Below are 19,680 nucleotides of genomic sequence, written 5' to 3' on the forward strand. Positions count from 1 at the left end.
TACTCAACAATCATAACTATTTTAGTAAATAGTAACTCAATAGAGGAGTTTATTCCATCAAAAGGACTTTAGTAAGGGGATCCTTTAGTACATTTTTTGTTTTTCATTGTCGTTGAGGGTTTAACTGGACTTGTGAGAGAGGCAAAAAAAAGTTGTTAGAAGAGGTTAAGGTGGATGGAAAAGTTAAAATTAATATTCTTTAGTATGTCGATGATATCATTTTCTTCACTAAAAATAATATCCTCAACATCATAATGGTAAAAATTATCTTAAGGTGTTTTAAGTTGGCTTCCAATTTCAAAGTGAACTTTCTTAAGAGTGGGGTAGAGGTTAAAAATTATCTTAAGGTATTTTAAGTTGGCTTCCAATCTCAAAGTGAACTTTCTTAAGAGTGAGATAGAGGTTGAAGTTGGTCAAATTAATTACATATGCATATATCCTAAATTGTGGTATCATGTTTGTAAGCACTTGGGTATGTGTGTTAGGGGTAACCCTAGGAAGTTAAGCTTCTAGGAGCTAATCTTTTTGAAGTTAAAAAGAAAATTTTCTATATGGAAAGAGAGGTTGCTATCAATAGCTATGAGGCTATGTCTTATTAATTTTTTTGTTAACAACTATACCCTTTTTTACATGTCTATGTTTAGAATTTCAATGAAAGTCAGAAAGGAGAATAATAGGTTACAATGGGAGTTCATATGGGGTTGAGGTAAGAAGGGGAAAAATATAGCTTGGGTTAAATGAGAAAAGGTTTGTACGCCAAAAAAGGAGAAGGGAGGTATGGGGTAAAAGACATAAATATGTTTAATATGGCTCTTCTCAGTAAGTGGAAATGACGCTTAGGATCTGAAAAATATGATTTGTGAAAGGAAGAGCTTGAATCTAAGTATGAGTCTTGGAGGATGCTCGATAGTAGGGGGTTATGAAAAAGGAGTCTAAATGATGGAAGGATATTAAAAAACTTAGTGGTAAGATGTACAATGGTCAATGGTTTAGAGAGAACATTAGGTGGAAAATGGGAAATGATTCCAAAATAAATTTTTAGGAGGATAGGTGGTTGGGCCAAACAACTTTAATAAGAAATTACCAAAGGTTATACCATTTATCTGATGCAAAAAAGGTTAATATGGGTACGATGGGCAAGTGGACTGAGTTGGGATGGGTGTGGGAGCTTAAGGGGAAGAGACAATGCTTTGATTGGGAACATAGTTTAGTGTAGAAGCTACAAGAAGAGGTGCAACGTGTAAAACCTGTCATTAGTGAAGAAGATTAGGGGATCTGGTTGGGTGAGGTTGATGTTAGATATTATGTCAGATTTGCTTACAAAATTTTTCTATTGAACAAGATAATAAAGAAAGTGTTTGGTGTGCAAGACATTTGGAAGTTAAAGGTATACCTTCAACCTAACTTTTGGTTTGCAGAGTTATTGATGACTTATTTACGACAAGTGCACCGTGTTATCAGGAGTAATAATTTGTCCCTAAGGACGGATATCAAACTCACAAGGAACAGTTGAATAATCAAGTAAAAGATTCACTAAATATAAAACAGAATAATAAAGTTTGTTGGGAGTTTGTTATGATTGTAATGATTATAAAGAAAACAAGCCAAAGAGTTTGTTGGTTCAATTGGGAAAATTGGGATTGGGGTTCATCCTTCTTACTCTTTTATATTATGATTAGCATGGTAATATTCTATCATTTGATTGATATTGATGCTCGTATAAAAGTTATTTATATCGATTCCTCGCATATAAAGTTATTAAGAGAGTCTCATAAATATCAATTCATCGCACATTTATAAAAACTTTTTATCATTACGATTAGATGTTGATAACAACTAACATTTCAAATATATTCCTAACATTCAAATATGTTAAGCATTATCATTTGGGTCAGAAACTTAGAAGTACTTTCCAGTCATATCTAAGGATATAGATCATAGAAACAAGCATTACAAATAAAATGACAATACCAATCATCAATCAAGAACAAAATATTATATTTAAATATCACCTCAATACATAAGAGTTTGAACAGATTACTCCTAAACCCAAAGGGTAGAATCAACCACTCATGTTGGCTATTACAAGCATAAAGAGAAAGAAAAGAAGATCCAGGATGTTTCTCTTTGACGACTGCCTCCTCTAGGGTTTTTAACACCTTTTATTCTCCCCCATTGAATTCAAATCCACTCAATGATTATCTAGGGTTGTGCCTCAAGCCTCATATTTAACCTAGTTGGGATTAGGCTAAGTGACTTCTCGCCTAGGCGTAATTAGGCTCGTCTGGGCGAGTTGCACGAAAAAGGGCCCAACGTCACTAGAGTGATATCGCATGAGCGAGGTAGGGCTCGCTTGGAAGAGATCCTTTGAGAGCTTCTGACCTAGGCGAGTTTGGGCGAGCTTGGGTGAGTATTGGAGCATTCCAACTTTCCCTTTTTAGCTTTGTATATTCTCCTTCTGCCGAATCATCTCCATTATTCCCTAGAATCCTGAAATTAACACAAATTTGGAATAAATTATTCTTATTCGAATTAAAATCACAAAATATGTAAAAAAGTATAAATTCATAAATTAAGGGTTATATTAGAGTTATTTTATCAATTAATATCCATAAGTACTTGTATTTTAATATGAAATGTTACTGAAATCTAACACTTATCAGTTACCCTAAATAAAGTCCCGACAAAAGATAATTTAAGAAAAAAGAGAATAATATTTTCCATATATGTATGTGTTATGTGTGAATTTGTTGACGAATTTGTTATTCACCATTTTTGTACTTGTAAATATTTAGGGAGGGTATGGAATATGTGTTACAAATGGGTGGGGTACATATTGTCTCTTATTATCTTCCTGTTGCATCATTTTTCTTAACGGGTTTGAGTTATGAGAGAAATAGGTTGTGGAAAAACTATGTGGGTTGCTATGGTGAGGAATATTTGGCAGAAGATAAAAGCAATTATTTTCAGAGGGACAAAACAAGATGAGAAAGAATTTTTATGCACTGCTTAATTAAATGCTTGGGTGTGAATCAATGTAAAGTGTACAAAAGCAAACTTCTCTTATGGCAGTGGTTTATGTGCCTTTATGAGTGCTTAAAATTTGTCTGAGTGTAGGTGACTCAAAGACTAGAATGGTTGGTTGATAAGATTGTAGTTTGAGGGCTCTGGTTAGCTATATGGGTTTGAGTGACCTTTACTATAGAGAAAGCATAAGTAGTTAAGGCGAAGTAAATGTGTGCATCTAGTAGGAGTTTAGTAATATCTAATATATCTTCGTCAGGCTTCTAGCCTAGAATTTCTTTCCTCTGAGTGTGTTTATGCAAGTTATGACAAGTGTGGATGTTTTTCAAACTTCACAAGGCTCGAAAGCTCGCTCTTTTTAACTGTATGTTTTTTATGTGGGTTGTTAAAGGTGCTTCTTGAGGATATTTAGTTTAGGGCAATAAAAAGTTTCTATGTTAATTATCCAAGATTTTGTTGTGATGTTCTATAGTTGTTGTGTTTTTCGATCTATCCAAGTAGGATTAAGGTGCATTAGTAGGATTAGGTGCATTAGTTGTAAGTTGTAGTTTATTGAGTTTTGTCGGCTCTAGATCCTAGGTAAGGCACAATTATGGTTGTTTATACCTGAGGTGTCATTTCTTAGTAATGTAAAAGATAAGTAAATTTATGATCTACATATTATCTATGGTTTGTAGGGTTCTAAACACCTTAGTGTCGGGCATAGTTTCCAAATTTTGGGAGTGGGGAGTCAAACAAAAACTTTGTTGTGAAGGATTCTTATATTTGTAATAATGTTTGTGTGGGAAGATTACTTTGTATTTTTGTATAAGGGTTGAAACATCCCATAAATATTTCATTTTTTAATTTATTATTTATCGATAAAAAATTGTATAAAATCTGATAACACAAGATAAAACATTAAGATTAAAAAAAGAAAAAATAAATAAAATTGAAAAACAATTAACAAGTCATCATGTTGGTAGAATTGGAAAAAAGATGTATAACATTAAATCTATAGAATAACTACACACTTGTTTTGGAATGAAGTATAAGTCTTATAAGATGTTAGATTTTGAATGACATATATAAATTAAAGCTACATGTCCTCAATCTATATATATGTCGTAAGTCTTAAAGAAAAGTTCTTATCTTCCAATACTTATGATAAATGTGCATGGTTTCTAACCTTAATTTAGAAAAGAAAAAGACAAGTTCATCTCAATGTTACTTGAAAGAATTTTGTTTTTGAAAAGAAATAATATATGGTATATAAGTAAGGATAATCTATATCATTAGATTGATTTTATAAAAATGTAATATAAAACAATATAAATATGGGTGGATAGTAATATTATGACATCATTGATGATTGATGAGGAAGGAATGTGAGAAAAGTTTATCAAACTTTTTTTTATCAAGGGTGATGCAGAAAGTTATTCATTGACATTGGTAATGATTAAAATATTATAAGAAGGGACATGAAAGCATATAGCTGGTACCTCAAGGAAGCTAAAATGGGGCCACCACTATCTTATTAGATGCAAACCCTTTGATTCATGTCCTTAATCGGAGGAGGGGTCCAAATTCATGGTTCTTTTTCTTGTGGAAGAATGAAATATTTCAAGTATAGTTCTTCATTCCATTTAAATTTGGTTGGTTTTGCCAATGGAATACCCAACAAAACTTGAATCTCTCTCTTTCTCTCTCTGTTTTCCTTCTTGTGACAAAACCCACTTAATAAAAAAGGAATTGAAAAGTGATACTATGATTTAATATGTCTTTGGATTTTTTATAGGTTAAAATTATTTAGTATGCAAAACTTTTCTATTTAACTTTTTCAAAATTAGATTCTTAACTTATGACAAGTTAGTTTTAATCTATACCGTCTTTTAAGAAACTTTTCTGACTAATAATTTTATAATAAAAAAATATTATATAAGATTGAGAACATGACCGACAACGTCTCGAACATATGTAAAACATGTATTTTTCAAAGAATTTATACTTAATGTCATACTAGTATATAAATTAATTATGATATTCGTGCTAATTTAGACCTATTAATATAAGTTTCTAACATATTTTTATAAATAAATTATCAATGTTATATCAAAGTAGATATTTAATAATATTTAATAGTCTCAGTAATCGAATACTAATTGAGTATTGAAAGACTTTTTACCGGATTCTCTTACTTTTACCGACACCTAAACATCAAGAACTATTAATAACTGGCAATAAGGAATCCAAAAAAACATAAAAGATGGATTTTCCCAACCCATAAAAAAAATATTTTTTTTATAAATTAAAATTAACTCATGTATACAATATATTAGTTTTGTTAAAATATGATTTTTAACTCACCTAGTTTATGCAAAAATTCATTTAATTTATTCTCTTCTAAAATATAGAGAAATCTCTTCTAGATAATTCCATAAAAAAATTATTTCACTTTTTTGTCTTAAAAATATTTAGGAGAACCTTAATTAATATATATATATATATATATATATTAATTAGCTTTTGATTCAATCCTTCTTAGCTTATTGACTCCAATACTATAAGGAAAAGTTAGAGTAGTAGTGGGGGATAAAATCGTGTGCATATTTAGCTGATATCACTCCATTTAATAAAGGATCTTTGATGTGTGTTGAAGATGCATAAAAGTGTAAATTCATGAAAAAAAATTGTATAAAACAATATTTATGTTCCTACGTCTTTATTTACATGCTTACAACTTTATATGCATTACGCCATGCATGTTTTCTCCATATGGTTTTCACATACTATATAATTAATCTTCATATTATATTATATATATATATATATATATATTTTATATATTTTTTTGGACTTCTATAGATATAATTAACATAAACATTACATTGTGAATCTAATCAAAATTTTATTAATTTGGGTGACAAAATAGCTTTTAAGGATTACAGAATAACTTGAAACCTTAGTAAATCAACATTCCCCATAGTTCAATCTTACTCATATATTCCTTTTAAATATCTTATTAGTGTTCACCTTATACACATAACCTTTAATTTCTAACACACTCATACCTATTCATGACATTACTACATATTTTAATTTAGTCCTAATTGACTAAGATAATTTAATTTAAAATCATTAATATTTTAATTTTACAATTCTGAGTATTGTTTTAAAATTATTTTAAAGTTTTGTGTTTGATATTCAGAATTTGGAAATTTTAAAAATGCGAATAATGTATTTCATAAAATTATAAGTAATATATTTCTTAAAAATGAAAATAATATATGGTTAAGTTTTAAAATGCTTTTAAAAAAAATAATCCAATTTTTAAATTTGAATAATTATAATCTTTAAACTTAAATTAAAAAATTAGTTATTAGAAACTAAATTAATATATATAAAAATATTTTGTACTCAATAAAAAAGATGACACGGTCCCTAACTTAATAACTATTAGTAAAAAACTATGAAGCTCAAACACTTCTCTTAAATGACGTGTCGGTGTCGTTTACTTGTATCGGACACCGACACTCATATGACACTCGTAAGACACGTATCCGTGAAGTGTCCAATTCAAAAAAATATTTGTTGAATTTCTGACAATTCTAACACGATTCTAACACTACAAGAAAATGATGAAATATAAACAATTTTTAGAAACAAAAAATAATTAGTTGTTATAGTAACTAAATTAGAGACAATTTTAGAGACTAAAAAAAATTTGGTTTCTAAATTAGTTTCTATTATTGTTAAATGGTTTCTAAATTGGTATCTAATTAGCAACCAAGGTTTTTGCTACCAAATTTAGAAACTAAATAATTGGTAATTAAAACCTTGATAGCTAATTAGATAGAAATTTAGAAACCATTTAACAATAATAGAAACTAATTTAGAAACCAATTTTTGTTTTAATTTCTAAAATGGTCTCTAATTTAGTTACTATAGCAACTAATTATTATTGGTCTCTAAAATTGGTTTCTATTTCATGTTTTTCTTTTTCTTGTAGTGTAACACAATTTAAAAAAAATACATTAATTTTCTAAAAACTCAAACTTATTGTATAAATTTTTATTATGATTACAAAAATGAGAAACAAATTCTTTTGAACCAGTCATAAAAACATCTTTCTCGGCTAAAAAAAATCTAAAAGATACTTGTGCACATAAATCTTTATTGTCAATTTATATAAGTCATAATTATACAATATGTATATTTGTGTCCCCGTGTCTTACATTTTAGAGATTATACGTATTTCTGTGTTTGTGTTCGTGTATGTTTGATACATAGGTAAAAATATACATAGATAAAAGGAAACTTACTCTTTAGGAACAGTTAAATTTTTATGTAAGAGTATATTAACAAGGCTCTTTCCTATATTTTGTAACTGCAATAGATAGAGAATGACATGATAATAAAAAATAACAATCACTCTACAACTTTTTTTTTTTTAAATAAAATATTATATTATAATAAAGTAATAAGTTTTTTAGGTTATTAGGTGTAAGTGAATGAAACTGGTGTTATATTATTAACCTAAAATGAGGGAAGAAGATTCTAAGTTATATTTGAAACCATTTCAAGCTTAAAGTTAGAGCAATTGTTGGTCTTCTCAAAGGTTTTGGTGTGAGAAACCTGACAATTTCATATATAACTATTGTCTCTAATGATCATTGTTAATTAATATATGACCAATTGTCTCTATTCACGTGGGTCTAAGAGACAACTTGAATTTGTGAATGTTTTAATGTGTCCTTCATGAGAGAAAAGAAAAACAGTTGAATTGATTCTAATTTTCGAATTTAGCCGATAATATTGGATCTGGGATGTTTGTGTGGATCTGTGTAGTATATTTAAATTTTGTTTGAACATTTTGATTTCTTCATAAAATTAGGTTCTGTTTAAATACATTTTTATTATGGCAGGTTCCAAAATATAAGAATATACATGTATATTGAATTGCAAGTATAAATGTTAATATTTACAATTTTTATTTGTTTGAAATTAATAGAAACCATTATTAATTCAATTTTGTCTAAGATAATAGTTAAATATTTTCCTCTCATCTTTATGGAACCCTGCAAGAAAAAATAGTTTTATTTCATCTACAAATTGCTTACAATTTTTTTCTAATTGACATTTAATAATGTTAACTTGACTTAAAAAACGTTTCAAATATAACAATTTGGTTTAAAATCAGTCTGAAACCTGTGACAAAAAATAGTATTGATTCAATCCAAAATAAGTTTAAATTATAAAAAATTTCAATTACATATCTAAAGTTAATAAGAAAACCATCTGTAAAATATTTAATACAAAAGGTGCGTCTAACTGGAAATTTGCAACAATTTTTTATAAAAAACATAATCTCTCTAAAATATTATTTGTAAAAAAGGACATTTATAATAAGACCAAAGACGTTTTCTTTTCTCTTTACTGTTAGGTTGAGATCTTAATAGCAAAAACATTAGTGCTCCTTATTATTTCTAATAAACACTAATTCCGATGTAATTTCGAACACTAAATTATTTAACCACTCATCATGGAAAACCAAGTAGATGTTAACTACTGATTTAAGATACCTCTTCTTCATAAACACTTTCGAAAAAGAAAATTAAAAAAAAAATAGCAGCAACTTCTTCAACAAAAATTGGACATTTACCAAAGTGGATTTTGTAAAGTTAAATTCCATTGTCCATGACCAAATACTGCCTAACTAAAGACAAGATTGATAACACTTTCTTTCTTTACGCAGGATCAAGTTTATACATAGCTACTGCCATTCTGTAACAGTTTTATTTAACTTCCCAGAGCAAAATGGGCATCACTGATGAATTACAAAAATAATCATTTACAACATAGATAAATCATAATCTTCAGCTTGATCCATCCACTTTCAGTATTCACCGCAACCGAGGTTTATGTTTAGCTCGAACACTGTAACATGTTATTAGATAACCTGAAACTGAATTTCTGTGACAAAAAGGTTTTAGTTGGATCCTCCTCTAATCCAGCGACCAGATCCTGCTTTTCCCAAACTAGAATAGTAATCGCCCACATTTGCCACAAATAGTGGATCCCTATCTTCCATTGTGCACTCTTTACCACCACCACCTGCCATATTATCTAGCTCTGTCTTCTCCAACTCTCTTGTCAAATCCTCCATTGTCTTCTTTAAATTTGCTTTGCTCATCTGGCCAGCTTCCTCTGTAGAGAGACCAACCATTGTAACTTTTGGAAGAAAGGGAGTTGGTTTCATATCTTCCTTATTTACACCTTTTTTAAATGATCTTGCTTTTTCATGACACTGTTTTGGCCATAGGTGATTAAACCAATTACCAAATGGTAGACTTAGCCTGTAACTAGGTTGTCTGATTGCTTCAGTATTATCATCCAAACCGCAATCAGAAGAGTCTACGCATTCAGAAATTTTCCCATCATCTTCCACTTTAGGGTTCTCAAGGCAACGCCTTGACTCGGTAGCTCTCAGATAAGAAGCTTCACTTCTGCAGGATAACAAATATAATGTTACAAATCATTGGACATCCAACTTTAAATGTTCTGTTCAATATAGTAGCTGAAGTTATCAGATCGGTAACTCAGAGACAGTACAAAGGAGGAGCTGAAACAGAACCTACTCTAAGAACAACTATGGATCAGATAAGGGCTGATCAATTGTGCAGGGAGGTTGACTTTAACGTACGTAGGGCAGATGGGTTATTTAAGGCCTTTATTAAAAGTTCTTTGGCTCAACACCTCAATGAGAAATTAGCTCTTTGTTTTTATGGGCCTTTTGAAGTGGTGGAGGTGGTTGGGGTAGTGCCGTATCATCTATGGCATTGCCATCAGAAGAATTTATCCTACTTTTGCCCAACTCAAGTGCTACATACAGGCATGCCAAACCAACAGCAATCTCACTTTTTCAGAAGCTAATTGGTAGCTGCCACTTACATTGGTATTCTGCAAGCTCTAGAATGGGGTAAATTATTGGGTAGACGATATCTGATTATAGGCAGATTATTTTCTAATAATATGTTGATTCTGTTTTTGATATTTATTAAGATAAGAGAGAGAGAGAGAGGGGCATAGGGTTATGCATTTATAAATAAGAAAATACAAATATATGGGCCTAAGCCCATTCTTCGTTATTTCCTTAGAAGCTGACATTGTTAATGTAATTACTACATTAGAGACTTAAAGGGCACAAGAATCATTTGGGTAGGCTTTAGGGCAAGGAGCAGAATATGTAATTGGCAGCTTTGATCATCTACCTATTCTAGCATTGATCCTTTAAAGCTAACTCAACTTAACAAAATGGACTTGTAAAATGAGTTTTATATACCTATTTATATACTATAATTTGACCATATAGACCAACAACCCTCACTACAATTGACCTAATACCATCTTAGAAAGTGGGTTTTTTTAAGAGTAACTCAACATTGCAAAACCAACATGCAAGGTAAAATTTTCTCCCATTTATATTCTATAATTTTAGCATATCTATAGTTGATTGCGATCTTCAACAGTTCCTTTCCAAAGCATAGTTCCTAACAGTTCTTTTCCTAGTCGAGCTTGACTCTGAATTTGCAATCTATTTTCCAGTATTAATAACAATATATATGAATGACCAATCAAATAAACTCGTCAAAAAAGTTGCAGTAAATAAGAAACTGGACTAAACATGTTCAAGTTTAGTTATTAAAGTGGGAGGAAATATATAAATGGTAATTTGAGATGACAAAAAGAAGACATCAAAGTACTTTCAGAACAATAAAACTTTCTCAAATTGAGCTTACACTAAGTGTGTCATATATAAGTGGATTTTAAACCTTCACAGACAAATTCTAGAGAAGGGAACGGGGATGACTGATGACAGACTCCCATTTTAAATCCCTACATAATCCTGTCCATTCTGCATTTCTACAGTTATAACTAATAGGAAAGGCTTCTTTTAAGCAGTGACTGCACATGAGACAAAAAAACTCTAGATGGGGAGCCTAACAAACCAATGATACAAGTTTAACAAAATCTGAATCAAATTTGCACATTTCCGCAGGTGCAATGATAAAGTAAATTCAAGCTGTTGAGAGAAAAAAAAAAAGCAAAGCACAAGATGAAAAACTACCGTCAATGAACAGCACAAACAACTGAATAATCTAATAATACAGCTCCTGATTTCAGAGTTTAACTTATGTACAACAAACCCGGACACTAAATTATGCTAAATTAGTTACATATCCAACCAAAGTTATCTGAATTTAGTAAAAATATTATTTATTCTTAGACAAGATTTGCTAAAAACTTTTTCTTAATGCATGAAAACCCTAGACAAGGAAACCACTGAAGTAAAGACATGAGTTCCAAAGTCATGAATTATACATTTCAGTTTCAAAGGCTTGAAAACAGCGTATAATATATATACCTTCTCTCAAATGAGTCAACCAAATATGGAAATTTAGGTTGTATGCCTGTCGCTTTCCGCAACCACCTATTACCCAGAAATACTTTGTCAACAGTATAATGGAACTGGAGTTCGGCAGCTTTTGAAATAACACTTAGTGGTATACTAGGATGACCCATTTCGTCAAGCAACTCCTGAACCTGTCAGGAAAAATCAACAATAGTAACCCATGTTTTTGAGAGAAACAGGACTAGTAGATATTAATGTTATGTATAACTCAAGTTCATCCCTTTTAAACAAATATAATGAGGTATCTCAGACCAACCTTTTTATTAAATATACACAGATCATATCGGGTGCCTTTAATTGTTGGTCTCATGAATAGCATTTTGAATTGATACGCCTTCTATATTGAATTTGAAGTATTTCTAAATTTATGTTACTGATAGTTTTTTCTTGAATGTATTCAAAAAGACAGGATTTGAAGTCTGGATGAAGGAGTCACTGAGACAGGATTCTAAATATAACACTTTCAGAATACTTCCTCTAGCATCATCATCACGTATTAGAAAACTAAATGCAAATATAGCCTCTAGCCTTTTCGGAGGAGAACTAGGACAAAATGTTGTGCTGCATATTCCACTCTTACATATTAGCATGTTTATACTCATAAGCTTCTGAACACAACAACTCCTTTAAACTTATGTTCTAACAAACTATCAAATTATTATATATCATCTGAAGTTGTTTATCTGACTTAAAGATTTGAGAAAATTTGTTTTAAGCTTAAACTCTCTTTTTTTTCCGAACAACAACACACTATTTCATATTCACTTTGTGTGTAATAAGCCTTGAAGACTTTATTCACAATATATTAACTTCATTCTTTGTATTGTGTCTATTTGTAGCATAAAGGTATCTTTTACAAGGTTTTAACCATCAAAAGATTTGTACCGTACGGTCCTCGGGCGTTGACCAAAGTCAACATAGTGGGACCTCAAAAGAAGGATCCATTATGAAGTACTACAGGACAGGAAGGAGTTTCTTTAAGGTCCACGGCCTCGGGCGTCGCCCAGGCTCAGCATAATAAAGGCACTCGGGAAGTTTGGCATGCTAGGGAAGTGTCCCCTCCTGATACCCACGGGCAAGGATAACCGTGGAGGAGGCGGCACAGTAGGAGGCGGCACAGTAGGAAGCGGCACGGTAGGGGCGTGGAGGCCTCGGGCCTCGGCATCCCCGACAACAATAATAGGTAAAGAAATGTGGTTCTCAAGCCACACCCCCAGTACCAGAAGGGAGAGACCCAACTCACAAAGGATTTGTACATGAGGTGTAGGGACGCGGCAGTACGCACCACCGCTGGAAAGCCACTGGGACATAAACGACCCCTGAAGAGGTCACGTCCCAGAAGGTAATCCACATGCATGGCACGTAAGGAAGGCAGGGTACTCCCAGGACGAGTGACTCAGAGAATGGGCGCATGAGTTGGCACCCATGCAGTCACCCCCCGCACGAGTTGCACTTCGACAGGGCAATCCTACACACTGAGAAGACCCTAAGACTAGGAACGGTGTTGCTAAGGAGCGCCCACAGAATACGCAAGTCTCAAGCTGACACGTGGACAGGAACACTGGGAAGGTATATAAGGTTTTACGGTAAACAGAACAAGGTACGTTTTCACATATTCGCATACCAGTTAACTCATTTGAGAGAATTCAGTTACACATTTCTCTGGACATTGATCTTACGGTGTTCTGCGACAAGAAGTGTTTGGTGTTTCCTGTCCAATAGCTGACTTGATCGTCGGAGTGCAAACGGCCGCGAGGGCGCCATTTGTCTCTCTGTTTCAGGTGCTCACGGCGGAGGAAGGAGAACGTTGGAACATAAGCGAAGAGGCTCTTGAAGCGCAATTCGTAGATACACACGAAGGTGATCCAAGTCAACCGGCCGGAACAAGATTAATGTTTCATATTTATCTCTATTATATAATACTAGATAGCTATGTAATACATAATTATGTATTAATGTTTTTTCCATATATTTTTAAATATTCTTAACCATTACAAAGTTTCTTATAGGACAGTTTTGGGTATAGAAGGGCCCAATTTGACTCAGGCCCAAAACTCAGAGACTTTAGCGATTAAAAAACCCTAATCATTTTCTCACACAGCCATTTTAATGCCACCTCCTCCCAGAATTCCAATCATCTTCTCTTCTCTAAAAAACCTTCTGCAACCGTAGACAAGAGCGTAAGTCGTCAAAATAGGGGTCAAACCAACTGCAGACTACGCCACGCCACCAAAGATGGTCACAAAATACTGCCGGAGATGGCTGGAAGAGATGTGAGAGTGAGGTGTCAAATCAAGAGATAGGCGACACATTAGAAAAAAATAGAATAGATGCCCTATCCCAGCTGCTATTTGGGTTACCACAGCAATGACCTTGAACTACACAACTATGAATGGCTTGTAAGGTGAGGATTGTCTCCACTTATATACTGTATATTAGTTTTATCTCTAGTCGATGTGAGATCTTCAATACACCCTCTCATGCCGAAGCATAGACATCTTGTGCGTGGGACTAGATATGTGTGGATAATCTGTTAATGGTTAGATACCATATTATTATGTTTATGCCTAACTCAACCTCAAAATCAACTTATAAGATGAGGATTGTCTTATATACAATAAATTAGTCTTATATCTAGTCGATGTGGGATCTCCAACAATGTACAACCCTGCTTATTTGTATTTTAAATAAATTCTAAATTATTCATAAATGATTCTTATCCAAAACTCCATTCTATGAGATTATTTTGCACTACGGCTGGAAAAAGAAAACTTTCTTTCTCTATCAGGTACTTCGTTAAACAATAATTTTTCTTGAATTTGATCATACCTCTGGTGGCTCCCCTAGATTATCACCCATTTCCTCAATCACTTCCGCTGCCAAGTTGTCATCAACCACATCCCGTCGCCGCTGCATGTGCCGAGTTTGGATTAAGGTATGGAAATGTTGATCAACAGCTTCTTCGAGAATATTGTCAAGCATATTTTTATCAAAGAAGTAGGGAGTATACCTGATTGAACAAAGAGAAATAATGTAAGCATAATATATTCAGTTCCCTGCTTTGGTAGAAACATTTTTTTATCTGAAGAGTTTTGTATCAATGAAATAGAAAGGGATAAATAATTGAGAGTAAGCACAAAACCTAACACAAATAGCATATCACAAACTACTATCAGCAAGGATGAAAAACTGACCAAAATAATCCCAAAAGAAATCATATATTAAAGCTTTCCATGTACAATTGGAAAAGAAACAAGTAGAGAGATTCATGTTGAATTACTTACTTTAATAAAAAAAAAAGAGGTATCCATCCATTGAAAAGCCAAAATAATTATTTGTTTGACTTTAAATTTCAAATCAAAAAGATAATAAGTTGTGGTAAAAAACTATAGTTCACATGAAACAAGGAAGAAGCAGAGAAACACACACCATTTAATCCCATCTGTAGTTGCTATTGCAATATCTAAGTTCTCGGCACTAAACACAGGAACCCCATCAACCTTTTTCCTGATACCATGCTGTGATATTGCCTTCAGCAGTTTATTGGCTGCCTTGACCTAATGGGGATGCATTTATTATCAATACAGACAGTGAACAAAACTGGAAGATATGCAACAATGAAAAACTAATAATACCTGCTTCTCATTTGGAACAAACTGGAACAAGTGAGGTTTTTCCTGCATGAAGTGTAATGTACCATTTTATAAATTAAGCAAAAAATATAAAAGTAAGAAAGAACATTAACATATCAAATTCCATAATTAGGAACATAAATCTGCATGCATCGATATGTCTAAACAACCTCATTACATAGAACCTTCACTGGGCATGCTTAAATCAACACAACTACATTTAATTGAAAATGTCAACACTACCTTGAAATGTTCATAAGCCAGGTCAAGACGACAGGCACCCACTACACCGCTTGGAATATTCAGCTTTTTGACATATGAAACTAATGCCATTTAAAAGGTCAGTAATAAGTGAAAAAATAATTATTGATTAGATATTATCATTAACCAAACTAATGATGATAATAGAGTCAATTCATGGACGAGCAGGGAGCTAACACTGATAAATTGGAACATAGAAAAAAATACAAAATATATTCTATGTTCCGGGAATATATTACTCATCATGAGATCTCTATCTGACACCGTAGGCCTGTATATTTGCATTGCGGGTAGCTATATGCATGGAAAAATCCTTTAGGATTCTTGGGGCATGTTCACTCAGTTTATTAGTTCCTTCCTTCACTTTGGAACAGTTTTTGTTGGCTTCATAAAAAGGTATGGTAAAATAAGGAAGATAAGACTTAATTAATGGCAGCATGTAGTATATGAAACCCTTTGATGCACGTGATTAGACCCAAATGCTTGCATCGTTGAAGGTGCCAATCTGCCACTTGCTTTTTGGCTTTTAATTGGTGTGTAGCACATGGCCACTTTAATTTTAGTTGCCATCTTTCAGATATCCATAGATTGGACAGCCTTGTTGCTTTCTTGAGTCTTTATTTTTTTCCTTGTATCAGTTTTTCATATCCTGTATCTTATTCCTCCCTACCTTTAGGTTACTCAATCCACTCTAGCAAAATGTTTTTTTTTCTATTTAAAATACTGATGAACATTCAAAGGCTAGCAAAATTAATCGGCCTTGATACGAGTTAGAGGACACAATGCTATTTATGTACCATCATAAACATAAATTTCATCAAGTTTTATAGAAAAAACTAGATAGGAATATTGATCAAAACAACCTTGAAGCAAATGATAAGAAAGAAATGGATTGGTAAGAGGCTACAACATACAATAATACATAGAGAAAAGCAGAATATTTATATATCTAACCTGCATCTCCTAGATCAATAAAAAAGCGAAATACAGGGCCATTCCTCTCACTCTTGGTGATAGCTGCAAAGATTTTTTTCAGCCACTCAGGGCTTCTGCAGGTGATATATAATAGGTGAGAATTCATATTTCCAGAAAAAATAAGGAACGCATAAGCTTAATCTATATGACTAACAATTTCAACCAAGCCATCTTTATCTTAGCTGAAAATTCCTTTCAATGTTCACCAATCTATAATCAGCAACTCCTAAGCTTCTTCGAAGCCATTGCAAGATGGCCCCACGTTTGCTACACAAGTAAGAGATTATCTCACTGGCATCTCATATTAAATCTTAGCATCTCATTCCGATAGTAAGATCACTAAGAGCAACCAAACTCAAGCCTCACATATGATATGGTTGTGTTGGTTAAATACTTAATTAAACCCTTATTAAGCATGTGTCATAAGACTTACATTATAAATACTAAGCTTCAGAGTTGACACAATTATATTGTGCTAAAACACAAATTCAAACAGGCATCTAGAGAGCTTATTGAAATATGCTGGTGCACATAACATTTTATTTTCATTAGCTTTCTTTTCACAAATACGTACGCCGCAAGATAAGCTTAAATAAGTTCTTCTAAATACTTATACAAGTCCTAGACAGTTTTTATTTGAAAAAAAGTTCTCTAGTTTTATTTTTTGTTTCATCTTTTATTATAAAAATGCTACTTTTTGTTCACTTTATCTTCTGTGTTCAAATGTTTCATTTTTTGTATTGGCTAATTATATTCACATAATCACTTTATCATCCATCTCATTCCACTTCATTTTCTTCCCACCACTCATCCACTCTCATCACATCACTTGTCACGTTTTTCACTTTCTCTCTCAAACCTTTCATATTTTTGTCTGTCTCTCTCTTCCTAGTTCCTACCACTCAAATCCACCCCAAAATCGATTTAACATTTAAATTTCTCCTGTCGCAAACAAAATGAAAGATGCCATTCTCGTAATTCAAATTCAAAATGAAAACACAAAACGAAATTTAAAAAAAAAAAATCACGGGAACCCTTACTTTCAGGAACTAAAAATCCCTATTTCTATTCATCTTGAACTAATTCAAATGAACAAAAAAACAATACAATTCCAAGGGAGGAACCTTTTCGAAATGAAGGGAATGTCGAAGTGCGTGGAAACGGCCATGAGGCCCGTCCCGGAGAGGTCACACATGCTGAACACCTGCCCGACGAAGGCGGGCCCCCCGCCGCCGCCCTTCCCATTGACGCCCAGCCGCGCGACGCGCACCGACTTCGCGGCGGGGCGCGCGGGCTCGGAGGCGGTCGCGGCGGAGTCTAGGGCGTTGGAGGCGGAGAGCGGCGGCGCGAAGAAGAGAGGGAGAGAAAGTGAAGAGGGCGGGTGCGGAAGCGTCAGAGATGGAGGGTTTGGGGGGTTGAAGAGAGAGGCGAAGTTGGATGCGGTGGATTGGAGGAAGGTGGCGATGTGGTTGTTGTGGTGGCGGCGACGGCGGTGAGGCTCTGACGGAAGAGCCATGCAGTGAGCATCGACGGATGAAGTGTGGCTTTTGAGGTGAGGCAGTGACGGAGGGAGACTGTTCAGGATTCTGTTATTTTCAAAGGAACATGAGTTCACGCTAATTTCACCTTTTTTTTATTACCAATCACTTGGAAAATAAAACCTATCATATAAACAAAATATTATATATATAACAAATAATTTTGAAATATAGAAACTAAAAGACAAAAGTTGTACCTTATTCAAATTAAATAAGCAATTAAGATAATAATAATATTTGAATGGAAAGATAAATCTATTTAATTAAATATATCAGTTTTTATCTTTAGAAAAATAGAAATTTGGTTTATTAAAAAACTTTTTCAATTTTGATAGAGTGACTTATTTAAATAAACAGATAATATTATTTGTATATATTTCAATTCAAAGTTAAATCACCTCAAATAAGAATATTCAAATTGAGTCTTCTGGTGCTTATAATAAGGGATGTATTTTATATTATATGATATTCTTTGAATTTTAACCAATATATTTAATGGTTAAAGTTTATAAGTTAGTATCACAATTTATTATTGATTTAGATCTTGTAACTTTCTTTTAATGTTTAAGAGATTTTATAACCAACTTTAGACCAACTACATTATACCAACAACAAATAAAGTAAATACTATTATTATTTTAATGAATTTTGTTATAATATTTTGGCTCAAAGTTAAATCATCTCAAATAAAAGCATTCAAATTGAATTTTCTACTCATAATAAGGGATACATTTTATATAATACAATATCATCTTAATTTTAATTAATATTATTTAATAGTTAAAGTTTATAAATTAGTATATACTCATTTATTTTTATTAAGATTTTGTATTTTTTTAATATTTAATAGGTCTTATAACTGATTTTAAATAAATTATATTAGACTTACAATAAATAAAGTGCACATTATTATATTAATCAATTTTTTCTTAATATAGTATATATCATACATTAATTATACTTTTAAGTGTTAAATGAGTTAGTAATAATCACGTCAGAAGACAATTTAAAAGTTAATTGAATGATTTTTTTTAAACTTAAGTATTTTGTTGTAAGATATGTTTTTAAATAAGTTATCATGTATTTTTTTTTAAATGTCATTAGATTATACTTTAAAAAAATGTTAATTTCATATAAACAAAACTCAAGTTTTATAAAATTCCAAACAAAGAAAAAGCTTAGTAAGGCTGATATGAAAATTAATTTTTGTGATTGAGCTATTGAACTTAATAGTAAGAAGGAATGGATTTTCATCATCTTTATAATTTTTGTTTGGCCAGATATAATTTTTGGTTGGAAGTTTGCAACCAAAATATAATTTCTTGTGCTTTAAAAAAAATAACTATTTTTATATGGAGATTTTTTGGTGTTCAATAAAGACATAGTCCATGTTTTATAATTATGATAAGAAAAATGTTAGTTTGATAATGGTAAATTAAAAGATAACAATGTGATTTTATCAATACAATTTAAAAATTATTATTTTTTAATTGTAATATAATGTAGGGTAGTTAATATATTATATCTCTTTTAATAATAATATGATAGTGGCTATTAAAAAGAGAGTTAGATGAAATATGGGGTGGTGAAAAATAATGATTGGGAAACATATTGGCTGAGAGATACTAGAAATTGATTATCTAATGGATGTTATTCTATATTATGTATATCATGCACCAAGTGAATGGGGGATAATTTGATCAATCTAAAGCTATGAGGCTCGGACATCGTCTCTGTTGAACATCCGTATTGATACCAACACTCATAAGACACATATTGATAAAGTGTCTAATTAAAA

General features: G+C 32.1%; 1 protein-coding gene across 1 annotated transcript; it reads right to left on the reverse strand.

The window, feature by feature from the left end:
• Positions 1-8,731: 8,731 nt before the first annotated feature.
• On the reverse strand, positions 8,732-17,982 carry LOC137837562 (uncharacterized). The gene is made up of 8 exons (XM_068646586.1): positions 17,469-17,982; positions 16,324-16,418; positions 15,352-15,431; positions 15,112-15,153; positions 14,906-15,033; positions 14,306-14,486; positions 11,429-11,607; positions 8,732-9,509 (listed from the first exon to the last, which is right to left on the reverse strand). Exons 1-8 carry the CDS (start codon positions 17,858-17,860, stop codon positions 8,993-8,995), a joined length of 1,614 nt encoding a protein of 537 aa, XP_068502687.1. The 5' UTR covers positions 17,861-17,982; the 3' UTR covers positions 8,732-8,992.
• Positions 17,983-19,680: the final 1,698 nt, after the last annotated feature.

The sequence above is a fragment of the Phaseolus vulgaris genome, chromosome 4, assembly GCF_000499845.2.
Source record: "Phaseolus vulgaris cultivar G19833 chromosome 4, P. vulgaris v2.0, whole genome shotgun sequence".
In the NCBI taxonomy this organism is placed as follows: domain Eukaryota; kingdom Viridiplantae; phylum Streptophyta; class Magnoliopsida; order Fabales; family Fabaceae; genus Phaseolus; species Phaseolus vulgaris.